The 19,407-nt window shown below is 33.4% G+C and overlaps 1 protein-coding gene across 1 annotated transcript in view; it reads right to left on the bottom strand.

Moving 5' to 3' along the window:
• LOC118192935 (uncharacterized) overlaps positions 1-19,407 on the bottom strand; it is an 88,661-nt gene that overhangs the window by 35,709 nt on the left and 33,545 nt on the right. Inside the window, exons 6-10 of the mRNA XM_085821457.1 lie at positions 17,613-17,644; positions 14,172-14,244; positions 10,427-10,461; positions 7,481-7,535; positions 2,959-2,990 (exon numbers count right to left, since the gene is read on the bottom strand). Of these exons, the coding sequence (XP_085677583.1) occupies positions 2,959-2,990; positions 7,481-7,535; positions 10,427-10,461; positions 14,172-14,244; positions 17,613-17,644 (227 nt within the window). The remainder of the gene's footprint in view (positions 1-2,958; positions 2,991-7,480; positions 7,536-10,426; positions 10,462-14,171; positions 14,245-17,612; positions 17,645-19,407) is intronic.

The following is a 19,407-nucleotide window of genomic DNA, read 5'->3' as shown; positions in this document are numbered from 1 at the left end:
ATCTACAATGAAGGAATTTTGTCAGACTTTTAATAAAGTCTGACAAAATTCCTTAACTCTTTGAAATCCAGACCCTTTGCTAACCTGTATCCTCAAAATACCGGACCGCCGATATAGTTTTCCAGTTTGACAGCAATTTCCTTCCCTCCCTGTTCATTAATGCAGAAAATAAGTGTGAAGATTTCCAATGACATCCTTTGTACTTTCTAACAAAGATTCAATTAGCCTTTGACCCCGTTCTTTATAAAACTATTCTGAAGGTCAGACCAACAAGCCTTTCTGCCTTTGTTATGATCACGACTGAGATTTTGTTTATTTCCGTTATTTTTATAGAAAGGAATAAATTGATTAAAAATAAATATAATTCTTAAATTTTTAAACTGCTCTTTTATTGCTGTTTAAAGCTTAAAAGCACACTGTACCACAAAAGAATCAACAACGAAATGTCACGACCAACTAAAAGATAAGAAACCTCTTAGGACAAGCTGTCTGCAGTAAACTAATAAAATGCAATTGGGGAAACTGCACCTGCTACTGCATACCTTAGGAGGAGGGAAGAAAACAAGATTACAATCTCGGCCATTTTTGGGCGGTTCTCGTTGTTTCAATGTAAGGCCGTGTGAGGCGGATTGGATGTGAAGGAGTTAATGCATATCTCTTTTTTCTCTGAAAGAGTGTAAAAATGAATTTTTTATAATAGTTGTGTTTCCTATAAGTTTATCCTTTCTTAAATTTTTATTAAGTTCTCACATTCATAAATATATTTAATAGTGTACCACATATTTATCAGCAGCTATCTGTTTATTTAAACTGCCTATCCCTTATCAATTGAGCAGAGTACTTACTCAATATATAAAGCACTTACTTTACATTGACGCCAGTTTTATTAAATAAACACTGAACAAGAAAAACAAGAATTGAAAGGTTCAGATTTTAACAACTACTCAAAAGGGATCATTTAAAATTTAATACAGTTTATCAGTTGACACTGTCGCCAGTGCTCAGCTGGAATAACAAAACATTTCATAGGAAAATAGATGAATACTCATTTAGACTAACATGAGAAATATTAAGTATTTTCTGTAGATTTATAAAATGAAAAAATAAGTTATATAATTCTATAAAAATATTTAACATTTTAATCTGATTCATTTAAATGAAAATTCATTAATTAAATGTGCTTTTATTTAAATCATTTACATTAAAAAATCAAAGAAACAATATTCTTAATAATTGCATCAACTGCTTTATAGTTCAGTTCATTAATTCATAACAATATAATAAATAATGTGGCCTGTTCTGAGCTTTTAGTGTGGCAGTCAAGTGTTGAATCTTAAATACAATAAAACGACTCATTTTGATAATCTTTTAAAACGAAGTATATTAACAAAAAGAAATGTTTTCCAATGCAGTTGTCTCAAACTGATAGCCTGCCATCTGCACATATCCCCTTGAAGGAGTTTCACATGGCTCAGGAATATATTCCCAGCAATTTAATAAACATTATTATGACAAGACTTTGAAGAGAAAGTTCAAGGTTTCAATGATTCATAGTCCACTTTTACATTATTTTGCTTACCCTTCAAAACAAATATGAGAATCACTCAAAAATATTCATAAACGGAAGTAAATTTTTTCAAAGATTTCAAGCTACAGATCTGACTAAATTTTATTCATACTTAACCAAAAATTAAAAATATCCTCAATTGTGAATTACAGTCAAAAGTCGTTAATTTGGACACCCATAATCCATAATGATCTATAATCCGGACCTCAAAGCTAAAAACTTTCTGCGCATGCGCCGCGTTCACACATGCACATAGGCGTTTACACGTGCGCGTAAGACCTTTTACAACTGTGCATATGCGTGTGTGCAAACACAGAATACGTTTTCGCATGCGCGTTTTATGTATAACGGACGGTATAAGCTAAAATTATCTAATTATCTATTTCAGTTAATGTTGATGATTGCGTTGTTCCTTAATTTTCGAACTGGATCCGGCTTATAATTTTTTGCAAGAGCAATACTATAAAAGTAAACTTGAACTTTCAATTATGTGAAATAGAATTTCCGATTCTGGAGCTCCCAAAGAATCCTACAAAATGAAAGTATGTTTCGATGTCCATCAAACAAAAAGTGGAATGGCTGCAAAAAATGGATAAAGACATGAAGAATGTGACAGAGAGGTTGGTGAAAACGAAAAAATTTCGATTGACAAGTTAGTCAGTATTCTCGGCACAGCAATTACGGGACTTGAACAGCGGAACTTTGTAACTGAACAAGAAATTATGTCTGTTTATAGTATTAAAGAGAAAGTATTATCAGATAAAGCGAAGCAATTTAAAACAACATACATTGAAAGAAATGTTTAATAAAGTAAACAAATAAATATTAAGCTTTTTTTTTTGTAAATTTTGATACCCTTTAGATCATAATTGTTTTTTATTTCATAAATTATGGTTTAATATTTTTTATTTTAGAATTTCTGCATGCCATCTTACGAGATTTAAACTGATGATCTATAATCCAGAAAAATCGATAATCCGGAATCGCCGAAGTCCCAACGAGTCCGGATTAACGACTTTTGACTGTATTAGTTCTTGCAGCTCAAATCAGTAGCCAAAAATAAAGAAATTCACTAATTGATGTGTAGATATATGTATTTTTCTGTAAATGCTAAAGCAAAGCTGAATAAATAAATAAATAAATAAAAAAGAGGAATAAGTTGTCATTATTTGTACTCAAGTTTTGGAAACTTGGAAATATTTTGTAAGCTGTCTATTTTTACCATAAGTTAGTCATTAATTCAACATAATTAGAATTATTTGGAATAAGCCGGTTTCATGCATCAGGCCCACATTCAATTCATATTTGAAACCACTGCTCTCAGATGATAATGTCCACAGGAAATTAAATGGATAATGTCTTTAATATGTTTATCATAATTATATACACACCTTCATCATATCCTCCTTTTCTCTTGGAAGCCCTGAAAAAAAAATTAAGCTATTATCTAAAAGTTAAAGACAGATATGTACTGATTTCGAGTACAAAATAGACTTATTTTCTTACTGAAAAATATCTGTATACAAATATAGCGGCCATGGTTTTAAATATCAATGGCAAAAGCAACATAATTGGCGACACATAATATTCGAAATTGCAGAAACAACACTTAAAAATTTACAAGTTACTCGTTTACACCCAAGTTAAACACTGTTTTAAAATGCTAAGGGTAGTTGTTTAAACGAGTGACATCTGCTGCTTTAGAGATACCGTTTTCAGTATGATTTGTTAATTTATATGAAAGAGAAAACGAAAATAATAATTTTTCAGGGACCATCTGAAGAATAAATTATTAATATTGCTGTGACTTATAAACCAATTACAAACATTTTAAATTTAGGGGTGGGGAGGATGGATGGATGGATGGATGGATATTCTGGCACAGAACCTTAAAGGTTATCTACATACTTCACTGCCTGGACCTTAATATCAGAGAAACAAAATTTTTCTATCAGTGTTTCTGTTCTATTATATTAAGAAATCTGTTCTATTATATTGTTTCTGTTCTATTAATTAGTATATTAAGAGGTTGTGCAGAAAATAAACGTTTGTGACAGTCATCAAGCCTACAGACCTGGAGGGGGTGATCATACTGCGACATAATATTGAAATAAAAGAAAGAGATGGTTGAAATAAGGACACAATTGCACACGCCATAGTTGAAGCGCCGGTTCATAATAGTCAACATATAGGCTCTGCACAGGAGATGTTCTGAAACTTCCCAAACTAATCTTCAGAGCCTAATGATGTACGGGATCAAGTTTCACTAATACAGAAGGCCATGCACATCCATACACAATTGAGCCATAGTCTAATTTGGCGTGTACAAGTGATCTGTAAATACAAAGAGCTACGTTCTGCTCCCCAGGAGGTGTTCACCAGTACTTTTAGTAGATTTACTATTTTGAAGTACTTCTTCCTTAAATATAACACATGAGAAAGAAATGTAAACTTACGATCAAACACCACTCTTAAAATTTTTACTTCAGAGACAACTGGGATCAACGAACCCTGAAGGTAAAACTCAGGCTCAGGATGAAGATTTTGTTTTTTACAAATGTGCCCGCACACAGCCTTATCTTTTGAAAATATAAAGCCCTCACCCTCTGACCACTTATGAATCCTATCCAGAGCAATCTGCAGCTGTCTATCCACGTATCTCATATCAGCACCTTAACAACTTATCTGCAAGTCATCAACATATAGGGAACCTGATATGGAAGAAGAAAGTTCCTTTAGAACAGAGTTTATACCAAGAACACAGCTTTGAGGTACACACCCTCTTCTTCACAAAACACATCTGATACCACTGAGCCAAATCTTACTTGAAAAAACATAGCTTTCAAGAAATTCCTTATAAGAACTGGCAGGTTGCCATGCAAGCCACTGTTGTAGAGATTACGTAATTTGCCATATCTCCATGCCTTGTCATATGCTTTTTGAACATAAATAAATACTGACACTAAATGGTTTCTTTTGACAAAGGCTTTATGGATTGAAGTTTCCAAAAGGATCATATTATCCATAGTTGTTTTACCTTTACAAAAACCACTACGATATGGTGAGATTACTCTGTATTTTTCTAAATAATGGACTAAGCGGCGGTTTACCATTCTTTGAAATAATTTGCAAACGCAACTTGTAAGAGTGATTGGTCGGTAGTTGGAGGGATTTTTCGAGTTATTCCCTGGTTTAGCTATGGGGATGAGAACAGCTCTCTGCTCTGCACTGGGAAAGGCAGAGTCCACACTTGATTGGAAAGGGTGAGAAGGGCAACCAATGACTTATAGGATAGATGCTTCAGCATATAACTGTATCATACTATCCGGACCCGGCCTTGATCTGTGTGTCTGCATCAGTTCCCTATTTAACTCAAACATGGAAACATAGGTTTCAAGAAATTCCTTATAAAAATCGGCAGGTTGCCATGCAAGCCACTGTTGTAGAGATCACGTAATTTGCCTTGTCATAAGCTTTTTGAATATAAATAAATACTGACACTAAATGGTTTCTTTTGACAAAGGCTTTATGGATTGAAGTTTTCAAAAGGATCATATTATCCATAATTGTTTTACCTTCAGGGAAACCACTATGATACAGTGAGATTACTCTGTATTTTTCTAAATAATGGCCTAAGCGGCGGTTTACCATTCTTTGAAATAATTTGCAAACGCAACTAGTTAAGAGTGATTGGTCGGTAGTTGGAGGGATTTTTCGAGTTATTCCCTGGTTTAGCTATGGGGATGAGAACAGCTCTCTGCTCTGCACTGGGAAAGGCAGAGTCCACACTTGATTGGAAAGGGTGAGAAGGGCAACCAATGACTTATAGGATAGATGCTTCAGCATATAACTGCATCATACTATCTGGACCCGGCCTTGATCTGTGTGTCTGCATCAGTTCCCTACTTAACTCAAACATGGAAACATAGGTTTCAAGAAATTCCTTATAAAAATCGGCAGGTTGCCATGCAAGCCACTGTTGTAGAGATCACGTAATTTGCCTTGTCATAAGCTTTTTGAATATAAATAAATACTGACACTAAATGGTTTCTTTTGACAAAGGCTTTATGGATTGAAGTTTTCAAAAGGATCATATTATCCATAGTTGTTTTACCTTCACGGAAACCACTATGATACGGTGAGATTACTCTGTATTTTTCTAAATAATGGCCTAAGCGGCGGTTTACCATTCTTTGAAATAATTTGCAAATGCAACTAGTTAAGAGTGATTGGTCGGTAGTTGGAAGGATTTTTCCGAGTTATTCCCTGGTTTAGCTATGGGGATGAGAACAGCTCTCTGTCCTGCACTGGGAAAGGCAGAGTCCACACTCGATTGGAAAGGGTGAGTAGGGCAACCAATGACTTATAGGATAGATGATTCAGCATATAACTGTATCATACTATCTGGACCCGGCCTTGATCTGTGTGTCTGCATCAGTTCCCTACTTAACTCAAACACGGAAAATTCCCTATTGTACAGCTCACAGATCGGAGAGTTGAATTGAATGAGAGCATTTCACAGCATCGCTTAACAGAAAGAAATGTAGGCGGCTAGTTGCTGCCACTAGAAATGGCAGCAAAATTCTCACCAATTGCATTTGCAATTTCTTCCATTGTGCTGATCACTCGGCCATCTTTCTTCAGAAAGGAAAGTGAGTGGTCTTTGTTCAGTCCGCATAATTTTCTAACTCTTTCCCATACTCGTTTACTAGCTGTAGAAGATGTTATTCCAGGCACATAAGACACCCACGAATCCCTCTGGCTTGCCTCACTCTTAATTGCTCTGGGTGACTTTTGCTCAAGCTTTTTGAAGGTAATAAGGATTGGCAAAGTGGGGTGTTTATGAAAAACTCGCCAAGCTTTTCTCTGTTGTTTCAGTGTAGGACATTCCCGGTTCCAGTATGGTTTAGTGTACTTAGGAAGTTTTGTTGATGATTTTGGAACAGAGCCCATAGCTTGAATAATGACTCGTGACCGTTTTCACAGCTTCAGTATATTCACATGCTGAATATCAATACTGAACTTCGTCAGTTCACTACTGATATTCAGCATGTGGATGGTGAAGAAAATTGACCAGTTGATCCTCTTTCTCACATTGAAATGGTTACTGATGTCAATCCTGTTATCCTCTCTCCCAGTTACGTGTTACTTCCTCCAAGTTTTTTCGCTGCCTCCTAATCCTCAGCGACCCAGCCTTCACCATCCAGCTTCTCTGAGATCTTCTCACCATTTTCACCACACCTATGCGACACCTATGCTGACATCTCTATGCTTTTTCCCAAAGCTTCTCAGGGATTAAAGCTATTTCTTTCTGCTCTTCTACTGATATTCTGCTGTTCTATGATTCACTTGCTATATTTTCATTTCAAGTCATGCCCCTCGCAGTCTTGCTCAGGTTACTGGGAAGTACCGCTTTAATATGGCAGAACTCCAGTATAGCCACAGTATCTAAGTATCCTGTTAACTATTAGTCTATTTTGCTAGCATTGGTATGTTCCAGCATTGATTTAATTTTCATTCAAAGCTAAACTTCCTGCTATGATTGCCAGGAAGCCATAGAGTTTTAAATTATGTCATGCTTTTTGGTCAAAGCTTTTTCAATCAAAAAGTTTGCTTAAATCTTCTTCACACTCAGTTTTTATTCTATAAATGATACATTAACTTGCTTGTCTCTAGCACAAATAATTCCTCAGATGAAGAATATAATGCAAAATTCTAAAGAATTCATAGCTGACAGGGTTCAATGCATCTAAAGCAGCATGATTTTACTAAAGCTTTTACTACCATTACAAGATTAACAAAAGCCAATCAGATAATAATACACTAACCAGAGTTAAAAAAGAAGAAAATAACAATAAATATATATAAAAGATTCAATTCCAGCATAAGCTGAAAAAAAAATCTCTTAATTACCTTCTCTTAATACTCTTCCGAGAAGTGACTGGCACGTGTTGCAGAGTTTGAGTATCTGAAAAGGAGAAAATCAGAATTAAACTGCTGCATAGTTTTTTTTCATTTAAATAAAAACTTCAGTAAATTTGGAAGCATTGCATATATTTCATACACATTATTATACTATATATAAGCAATATATTGCATATGTTGCACTTCATATAATCTCTTATACACATATTCTTTACTTTAAAATAGTTTACACCAGTTTGCTTTTAAAAAAAACTTCACTTGTCTTTGTGTTTGCTTACTAGAAGAAATCCAAAAACAAGTTTTGCTTACAACTGGGCTTCTTCTGCACAGCATCACACAATGCAAGTAGAACCTACTGGCCAAAAAAGTGGAAAATTATATACTGGAGATGCTGGTCAACAGAAGAGAAGTTTTCAAAACATATTTTATTTCAAACCAGTTTACTAAAGCATTGTTTACTAAACTGCCTTGAAACAAAATTCATTGCTCTGGGTAATGAAAAGGCAGACATAGAAAGCTGTTTCAAATGCAAATTAACAATGAAGACACTTTTTTAATGTGATTTGAAAGTCTCCTAAAATGAGTATTTCTTTTAAACCTGTATACATGTACCATTTATTGTAGTGACAGCAGATTTTTCCATCGACTTCAGATCAGAGCCCCAGGTCAAGAGGATTTTGCATTAAAGCATCGTATGATGAGCCACAGCAAGATCGAAAGCCAGACATTAATAGATATTAGCATCCAACATTCGAGTGAGCTAAGAAGCAACCACCTAATTTGGTACCAAGAGATTTTGGTGAATATTTTTTACTGCAAGTTAACACTTCAAAGAATGATCTCATTTGCTAATAATGGTCCCACTGAAGAGTTGACAAAATGTCATGCAACTGCAAAAAAAGGCTTCCAATGGCTATTACAAGAAACTTACACAAAGAATATACAAAGGTGTGGGCTAGTCCTATGCATTTCTATCTTCAGAGCAGTTTAAAGCTTGAAGAAACTGCACTTAACTTTGATCGGACAAATGCACATCCAAGTTTTCATCCCCAACGAATCCAAATCTGGCTCAGAGACGTCTAATTGATGACTTCTGATCTGGAGAGAATGTGACACTCAATAAAATACAGTGTAATACAATCCAATAAGGACCTCCTTTTGCTGAAAACAGCCTGCCTGTTTCAGTGCATATGGATGTACTGACCTGTGCATCATTCAGAATGGATCCACTGATGGTTAAAATTCACAGAGACTAAATTCTTAAAATCTTAGTAATGGCATGTTACAACTGACACTGGTGAATTTCCTCTTTTCATGCATCAAAATGATCAGGTTCATGAATGTGATATATGAGGAGGAAATAACAGAGGATATGGAATTGTGCTCAGATTTGAATCCAATTGAGCATGATCGGGAATACATTGTTGTCTTCAACTTCCAGTCAGGAAACCTGGTAAGAATCCCCCAAAAACTTCATCCATCATGTAATCAATCAGTTTTTCACAGATGGGAAGCCTAGTATCTCACAGATTCAAGATGGCTACACTCTGAAGTTTGATAATATTCATTAATGCATATTTTTTTTTCTCAAAGATCTTTTTGCTACAGCAGTTTCCTAAATATTACTGTGGCATATGTCATAAAGGTGCAGACAATCGATCACTGTACTCTTATATGGGTAAAAAGTGAATTTTTACCCATATAAGAGGCAATGAGGCAAAACGGCAAATGAGTTATTACGAGTTCAAGAAATGTAATGCAGGACTGTGTGTAGATCCCTGTTTTAAAATTTTTCATAAGAAAAGAGAATTTTAAGTAATATATTTAGTTTTCAGATGTATAATGTTAAAAGTCATAAAATGGTGAGTAATTAAAATAAAATGTGTAAAATATGGATTTAAACAAGAAATAAGGTAATTAAAGTATATATATAAAAATATCTATAAAGCATAAGCCGTTTAAATACTCTATAGAGCATTATTAAACAATGTGTTGATACTTCGGAAATTTCATGGATTTAGGCTTAGTAGCAAAAAAGCCCCCGGCCCTGGTGAGACGCTCGCGGAAGACACTGCCGGCCTCCGCGATAAGCGTGCGTTTTCGCTACCAGGCTCGAAGGGGTTAAATACAATAAAACGTTTCATTTTGATAATCTTTTAAAAGGAAGTATATTAACAAACAAAAAAGTTTTTTCCAAGGCAATTGTTACAAACTGGCGGCCTGCCGGCTGCACATGTTCCCTTGAAGCAGTTTCACATGGCTCAAGAATATTTCTCAGTGATTTAATAAGCATTATTATGACACGACTTTGGAGAGAAAGTTCAAAATTTTAATGATTCACAGTCCAATTTTACATTATTTTCCTTATCATTAAAAATAAACATGAGAGTTGCCCAAATAATTTCAGAAACAGAATTAATTCATTTAATATAATTCATATAAAGATATATATTTAATTTGTATAAATTTTTTCAAACATTTCAAGCTACAGATATGACTAAATTTTATTCATACTTATCAAAAAAATAAAATATCCTCAGTTGTGAATTTTTCCAATAAGAAAAAATACTTTATTTGAGTGTACATTTATAAGTGAACTTTTTTTCTGCACAGTTCAAATTTATACGAAAAGAACTAGATTGACTGATGGTTATCAGGCAGTGCAGCTCAAATCTGTAACCAGAAATACTTTGAAATAAATTGAAAACTGTTTATTTTTAGCTTAAGTAAGTAAGTTAGTCATTGATTCAACATGCTAGAATTATTTGCAACAAGTTGCTTTCAAATGTTGCATTTGGCCAAATTCAATTTATGTTTGAGACCACTCCTCTTCAATAACATTTACAGAAATTTTTACAGAAGAATTTACAGAAATTTACAGAAAATTAAATGGATACTGTCTTAGAAGAAAAGTTTCATTATATTTATACAAACCTTCTGAAAGGCACGCCTTCTGTATTCTCCATCCCCTGTGAAAAAAAAAAAAAAAAAGAATCAAGGTATTATCTGAAATTTAAAGAAACATGTGTACTGATTATGAGTAAAAAAAAGGCTTAACTCTCTCTATAAAAATTTAATGGCCATGGTTTTGAATTTCAATGACAAGAGCAATTGGTGACATATAAAATTCAAAACTGCAGAAACAACAGTAAATACTGAAAATGCTACGGTTTTTTGTTTAAAGGTGCTGCTGCTGTAGAGAAATAGTTGTCAATAGGATTTGTTAATTTATATAAAAGAGGAAACGAAAGTTATAATTTTTTGGAGACTAACTGAAGAATAAATTATTAATATTACTGTGACTTAATAACCAATTACAAACATTTTAAATTTAGGGTTGGGAGAGTAAGAGAAACAAAGAAGCCCCATATAGTGAAAAACCAGATAATAGCCGTTTTCTGTGTTAGAAATGTACACCTTACATTATGTAAAATTCTTATAAACTGAAACATAATTTTGATAGGGAATTCTAACCTCTTTTTGCAACTCAACTCTTGCTGAGATCCGATGACATCATCTCAAACTATGAACTCTCGCTAGAGATCACGAGAACTCGGGACTGAGAAGTCGCCGCTGCGTCGTGCGAACATTTAAACCTTTTCATTATGTAAATATTCAGTAACCGTTTGCTTCTTCATTAAATATCTTTGTGTTACAAAAGTTTATCATTTATGGATTATCCCTTTCAAGATTTTGCAGGTATTCACAGAGAAGAAATCATCCAGTGGCCCTGGCCGAACCCATTGGAACAAGGTAAGCAGTTTTGTTTTACCTTGATTAATTAGTTAGAAGATAAGGATATAAAATAATAATACTTCTAAAGCACTAGTTCCCAATGTATGTTCCATGTGTTCTCCAGAAAAATAATGCTCGGATGTTCCTTGGAACCATCGTACGAAAAATTTTTCACTCTCAGTCCTTCCAGAATTTCTGAAATCTGCTTGAAGCTTCTCAAAACTCACATAAATATAGTTTTGCTGTGTGTTTTACTGCTTCCAAGGTTTTAAACTAATACTGTGTGTTCTTGTGAATGGTATAAATTTAGTGTATTCACCACTATTTTTTAAAAGAAATTACTTACTTTCCTTTATTATAGCTGATGGAGTATAAAATCAGATGGTGTACAAGATAATAAGAATGTCTGGGAAGAACAACAGGAGAACATTTTTATTAATATTAATTTGGGTAACTTCATTTTAACACACTGTACACAATATAGAGTGGAAGCATTTGATGGAATATCAAGGCTTCTGTAAAGCAGTATCTAGTTTCAAAAGTATAATTGAAGGCAAAATTCAAGTGAAAAGTTTGAACACCAAATAGCCTCCCAAATGTTTAATTCTTCATACCAATAATAGTTTAATTGCTCATGCCATAGAATGAAGGAGGCCTGATACAAGGTTCTGTTTTGTAAACATATACTTCAAGGGAGTGCTTGAAAAAAAAAAAAAAGAAAAAAAAAAAACCACCTAAAAGTAGAGAGCCATTTTGAAAGGCAGGCATTCTCCACGGTTGCTTTCAAATGTTGCATTTGAACGAGGAAAGCATAGAGGAAAGCATGGATGTCATCCATCTGGATATTTTGAATTTCCCATGTAAAATAACAAGTCAGCAAGACTGTAGTGGAGATACTGAACATCATACATAAAAGGCCATCATTTTCATAATTTATAGTCAGCAAAACATATAGACATAAATGATTCACTAGGCATTCTCAAAACATAAATGATAAATGGAATGCAAAACAGAAGATTTGGAAGGTAAAAAAGCTGTACTTCAACGTAGTCATTATGTCCTGATTTCTCCATCTAAAGCATGGTCAACCACAATCTTATCTCTGGTGGACTGCAAAGAATCTCTCTTACCATCTGTTTTGTATGTTCACTGTTCAGATTAGTCATTCTAAACACTATGTACATATCTACAAATTGGTGTTTAATAACCACTAGAAACCAAGCTGTTAATTTGAAATTCCCCAAACAATTGACAGTTCATGCTGCATCAGATGACAAGATACCCCGAGATATTGTGCCCAAAATTAGTTTTACCAAGTTTACATATATTTAGCTATTTACTTATGAATATGATTCTTTATTTGAAGATGTTTTAAAACAGCTTTTGGATACAAATACTCGTAGTATTACACATTTAATAAAACATAAACATTCTCCAGCAGCGGCTAAGGTTAGAGCTTAGCGCCTCACAAAACTGGCTGCTCCAAAAGCAGATTTTGCTTATTTAGTATGAAAAGGAATTTGTAGTCCTTCTAAAAGCTGATGGAGTATCCCTCTGCACATGGTAAAAAAATCAGGTGGATTTTTGTGACCTCACGGCAACTACTGTAAATGAAATTAACCATTCCAGGTAATTATCCAATGAGGCATCAATATGATTTTACATATACTTTTAACAATAAGGCTATTTTTTCAACATTATACCTCAAAAAGTGCATCACCAGGTACCAATGACTAAAGAGGACATACCAGAAACGGCATTGGTTACCCCTATTGGATTATTTGAGTTTAACTGCATAACATTTTCCTTACGAAATGCTGCGCAAACTTCACAAAGACTACTAGATCAAATTCTGTACGATTTAAATTACTGTTTACTATATATGGAAAGGATGTTTTGATTCCTTCATCATCTCTCAATGAATATCCTTTATATCAAAGAAGTTTTTAAGAGGGGAAAAAATCATAAGTTGACTGTCAACCTTCCTAAATGCAGGACGTGTAAAATTCTTTGGTGACATAATTGACAAAAATAGAATCATTCTTTTTGAAGTTATCCAAGATTTCCTGAAAACAAAAACTATTTTTGAACTCTGACATTTTTTGAGAATTCTTAATTTCTATAAGAAGTTTTTAAATCATTCTGGTGAAGTTAAACTTCCTTTAAATGGTACACTGGGAAGTTGTAAGAAAAATAACAAAATAAACTTACATTGGTCAAAAGACACTGAAACAATTTTGAGTCTTGCAAACAGATTATGACTTTTCGCAATATTTAACACTATTAAATACTTCAGATATCTGTTTGAAGAAATGAACTTTATTGTGTTTACAGAACATAAGGCACTCATAAAAAGTATAACAATTTTCCCCCTTGCCAAATTAATAACACTTAATTTCATAGGTCAGTTCACTACTGATAAGTATTACATGTGAATGGTGCAGAAAATAGTCCAGTCAATGCTCACAACAAATGGTTACTTCTGTCATTCCTGTTAACTATGAATCTATTTTGGAAGCATTGGTTCAATGCAAGCATCAATTTTTCAAGCATTCATCCAGTATTGAATGAATTTAAATTCAAAGGTAAACTTTCTGCTAACTGATTGCCAAGAAGCCATAAAGCATTTTAAAACATGAACAGAATCATGCTTTTTATTCACCTAAAGCTTTATCAATAAAACAGATCACTTTATTCTTCTTGGAACTCAGTTCTCATTCTATGTTCTTCAGAAAAAGGATATAATGCAAAATTCTACGAGTTCATATCCAAGAAGGTTTGTCTGAAGCAGCCTAATTTTACTGAAACTTTTATTACCATTACAAGATTAACTAAAGCCAACTGGAAAATAATGCTAACGACTGAGTTAAGAAAGAAAAATAATAATAAATATGCATAAAAGATACAATTCCAGCATATGCTAAAAAATGTTACTCTGAATTACCTGTTTCAATGAGGGCCTCTAACTGATCCTCCCATTCGTCAAGCATGATTAACTTCATGCTCATTTCCTTGTGCTGAAAAGAATAAAATCAGAATTAAAGTACTGTATAAATTATTTTTACATTTAAATGAAAACTTCAGTAAATTTCAAAGCATTAATTTCATATAAGCCCTAACACATATATTCTTTGCTTTCTAAGTTTACACCACTCTACTGTTACAAGAGACCTGCACTTGTATTTGTGTTTGCTTACCAAAAGAAATACTAAAAAGGACTTATACTCTATATATGTAGGTTGTAGAGACATTAAGTATTTTTTGGAAGCAGGCAAGAGGAAAAATGAGCAAATGCCTTCACCAGGAATCGAACCACGGACCTCTGGAACAACGGCCCAGCGTGCAGAGCCACTACACCACGAAGGCACGCTAGGAAAGCGGGAGAAATACCTTAGAAGATATGCTCTATACATAGAGAGTATATATAGGTATACTCTATATAAAAAGGGTATATTCTATATAAAAGGGAGAATATGCTATAAAAAAGGGTATACTCTATATAAAGGTATACCCGTTTTTATACAGAATACAACAGAGACCATATATATAGGTGTACTCTATATAAAAAGGGGTACACTGTATATAAAAGGGGGTTTTACTCTATATAAAAAAGGAGTATACTCTATATAAAAAAGGGGCAACTCTCTCTATATAAAGGAGTACATATGTGTATATATATATATACTCTGTAGGGGGCTGTATATGTATACTCTTACACAGGGGTTATGTACAGCTTTACACAATGCAAGTAGAGCCTGTGGGCCACAAAAACTGGAAACTTATATGATAAAGATATTGGTCAACGGAAAAGAATTTTTCAAAATATATATATTTTTTTTTCAAACTAGTTCACTAAAGTGTTGTTTACTGAACTGCTTTGAAATGAAATTCATTACTCTTGATAATGAAAAAAGCAAGCACAGAAAGCTGTTTAAAATGCAAATTAACCACTTCCCAGTTTCGCCCGAATGCTATTCGGGTACTTGGAAATGGCACTTTGTTTATTTTCCCGAGCACCTCTAGTCTAATACACTGATTTGCCTGAATTTTTTGCTTGTTTAGTGTATAATGTTTCTAACAGATGGCGCTAGTAATACAGTAAAGTTAGAATTGCAAAACAACTGGTTTCAAGGTTAGGTTTTACTGAATTCTTTTACGTAAGTAAAGGCGCAAAATTTCTTTTCACTAGCTCGGTGTTCCGGCTACTGCGAATACTATTTCTTTTAAATTTGGAGCTAAAATAAAAGAAGAAATGAATGATAATGAGCAGCTTATAACTGAAGATAACTCTGATATTGACTCAGATAGTGAATCTGAAATTTCACTAAATGATTCTGGAATTAATGACAGTTTGTTGACTGACTTCTCTAGTAACGAAGAAACGGAAAGTATAATTTAGCGCAAATTCGGAACTTTTGTGAACTTGATATTAATAATTCTTCTTTGGAATCTAAGAGATATGTAATAACAATAAAACATTTTAAATTCTGACATCTATTTTTGTAAAGTGTCCTTTCCAGTTCCCTTGTTCAAAAAAAGCCAACTTTAAGGGAAAATGTGCTTTTTACGATGAAAATAAAAATTAGCGTAAATCAATAAATTCAACACTTAAAATAGTTCTGACTGCTGATTTCGGTTTATATAATGAATTTCTTCATAAAAATGTTTATCAAAAATATGCTTATTTTTTGTCATAATATGACAGAGAAAAGAAACTTATGTGGTTAACAATGAATATACTTTTTTAATGTGACCTGAATGTCTAAAATGAGTGTTTCTTTTAAATCTGTATACTTGCACCTTTACTGTAGTAACAGCAGATTTTTGCATCCACTTCAGATCAGAATCCTGAGTCAAAACGTTTTTGTGTTAAAACAACATGCGATGAGCCACACCAAGATGGGAAGTTAGTCGTCAAAAGATCCTAGCATCCAACCCTCCAGTGAGCTAAGAGGTAACCACCTAACCCGGTTCCAAGAGGTAGGAAGCATTTATAGACATATTGGTCAACGTCTTTCACAAGTTTCCACTTCAAAGAATGACCCTTATTTGCTAATAATGGTCGCACTGAAGAGGTGACAAAATGCCACCCAGCTGCAAAGCAAGCTTCCACTGGCTATTACAAGTAGCTTACACAAAGAATTTACAAAGGTCTTTCCATGTGTGGGCTAGATATATGCATTTCTGTCTTCAGAGCAGTTTAAAGCTTGAAGGAACTGGTCTTAAGAACTATGAGATTTGACAATTGCACAGCCAAGCTTTCTTCAACAAGAAATCCAGATTTGGTCCAAAGATGGCTAATCGATGACTTCTGATCTGGACAGAACGCTCAATAAAATTTAGGGCAGCACAGTCTAAAAAGGAATTAAAATGGATCCGCTGATAGTTCAAATGTACAGAGAAGAAATTCTTAAAATCTTGGTAAAGCCTTGTACTGCTGCCACTGGTGATTCCACCCTTTTTTACACAACAAAATGGCCAAGTTCATGAACTTGAACACATGGGGAGAAAATGACAGAGCATATGGAATGGTGCTCAGATTTGAATCCAGTAGAACATAATCAGGATATGTTGTTGATAGACTTTTAACTTTAGCTATTGTACATTCAGTAGGGAAACCTGGTGAAAATCTCCCATAACCTCATGTAATCAATTGAGTTTCCCACAGACTCAAGATATCTACAATCTTTATTAAAAGTCTGACAAAATTCCTTAATGCATCTCTTTTTCTCTGAAAGACACGTGTAAAAATGAATTTTTTATAATAGTTGTGTTTCCTATAAATTTATTTTTTCATACATTTTTATTAAGTTCTCACATTCAAAATATATTTAATAGTGTACGCCATATTTATTAGCAGCTAAGTGTTTTTTTTTTTTAAATTGCCTATCCCATTTTCAACTCAGCAGAGTACATACTCAATATAGAGAACATTTTCTTTATATGGACTTTAGTTTTATTAAATAATGAAACTCTGAACGAGACAGGAAAGAAAAAAAGAATTGAAAGCGCTCAGATTTTAACAATTGCTCAAAAGGGATCTTTTTTAATTTAATATGGTTTATCAGTTGAGACTGTTGACAGACATAGTCCAGGTGGAAAAGCAAAACATTTCATATGAAATTAGATGAATATTCATTTAGTCTGGCATGAGAAACATTATGCATTTTCTGACCATTTAAAAGTGAAAAAATGTGTTATGTAATTCTATAAAAATATTTAATGTTTTCATATGATCAATTTAAATAAAAATTCATGACTTAAATCAATATTTAATTAAATCAATTATATTAAAAAATTAAAGAAATAATATTCTTAGATGACAACATCTACAGAAAATGAAATAGATAATGTCTTGGAAAAAATTCATTATAATTATACAAACCTCTTGCAAGGAGAGCTGATGCACTCCGCACTCTATAAAAAAAAAAAAAGAATCAAGATATTAATTTCAATTTAAAAAAAAAGATATGTACTAATTTTGAGTTAAAAAAAAAGGAAAATTTTTCCAACAAAAAATATTTCTACACAAAAATAGCAGCCACGATTTTAAATATCAATGCAGGGTTGCTACTCAAACAGGAGAATGAAATTCCCTGACTTTCTCAGGTTTTCCAGGTGTGTTTTAAGAAAATTCCAATCTATCCACGTAATACACGTTGGCTGTGCTAAGAGGTAAACTAATTATGGTATTACTTGAGAACACAAAAATTTGACAATTACATATGACTTATATAAATATAATCCCAAAAGCATTACTATTTGAACTATAATAGGAATTGTTTTCTCCACTCAAGATTGAGATTATACTCAAGATTCAATCTGCCCAATCTTAATCCAGAAAAATGTCTTTTTTGCACATTTTGCAGCTCAATGAAAGAAATATATTTAATGATATTTTTAAATAAATTCAGATATTTTATATTTATTCAGCAGCATACATTTGCAAAAAATATGTGTATTAAATTTCGTAATGGCATGTCATCCATACTGCTAGAATTAATTTCAGGATTTTGCCAGAGAAAATTTCCTGAAACTTGAAAGTATTATTTACTAATAATAAATAAATTTAGAGGGAAGAAGCAGCATTAAATGATACAAATAACTTAAAAATAAAGATAATTACTTAAAAATTGAATTAGAATAATCAACAATATTTTAGCAAATATAGTTATATTTAATGGTTAGCCTAGATGACTGATTACTATTTTTTTTTATTTTACTGCAAAATGACAACTAAGGCATTTATTTAAAAAAAAAAGTTTAAAAGATTTTGTGGTAACATCCTATTATACAGTGTTAAGGCCTTGGCCTGATTTTGAAATTTGTCGCCAACAATAAAATGACCCATTTCCTGCTCATCATATTGCCATATCCCATGTGTACCGGACATGGAGGTTAGAATAGAATACATGGAGGTTATTCTAACCAAAGAACGTCTATGTAAAGATGGAAAAGTTCCACAGACGTAATGCTATTACACCACTAGAAAGTGGAGGGAAAACTCGCCAAGGGGTTTGGCGACGGAACCTGGCAGCCAGAATTTCCCTCTCCATGATATGTGCAGGAAATTGAGGAAAACGAGTTAAGAAGAAACATTCTTTGACAAAACATTTCTTCTTTGATTTTTCTCAATAACTTAAACACGGATTTTTGTAGTTCCCCTCCTCTCAAAATAACTAACCCATTAAATAATTTACTTGCTCAAAAAAAAAAAATATCTTTTGCTTTAAAGTTTAAAGAAATTCATTTTATGAAATCTTGATAACGTGACCTTTGAATTTCGACAACGGCTTCGAGCTTTGGCGAGATATTTCGTGCATGCGTAGCTGTTTTCCTCTACGTTGGAACAGAGCCACTCCTGTTGCAGAGAAGTTTTCCTTCTTAACAATGCATGTTCTTTTATTCTAATTTTCCTGGTACAGTATATTAGGATTAAACTGATTTTGTTTTATACGAGAATAAGTATTTTGTTTAGTTCAACATGCACTGCACATGTGCATGCAATTCTTGAGGTTATTGGAAACTAAAGTTGCTGAAAACTTGCTTTGCCTTTCTAAAAGACAACCTAATTGGAGCTGCAAAAATCGGCTCTATGCCAGCTGCCCAAATGACACTCCGCAATACACAATTAGCCAAGAAAGTGATCGCTTCCATTGCCGGTGCAAAACTCGCTTTTT

Source organism: Stegodyphus dumicola, chromosome 7 (genome assembly GCF_044657685.1).
Source record: "Stegodyphus dumicola isolate Sdum_Otavi_A_Nest chromosome 7, ASM4465768v1".
Taxonomy (NCBI): domain Eukaryota; kingdom Metazoa; phylum Arthropoda; class Arachnida; order Araneae; family Eresidae; genus Stegodyphus; species Stegodyphus dumicola.
The sequence above is the reverse complement of the archived record's forward strand: the minus strand, read 5'-3'. Positions and strand labels throughout refer to the sequence as shown.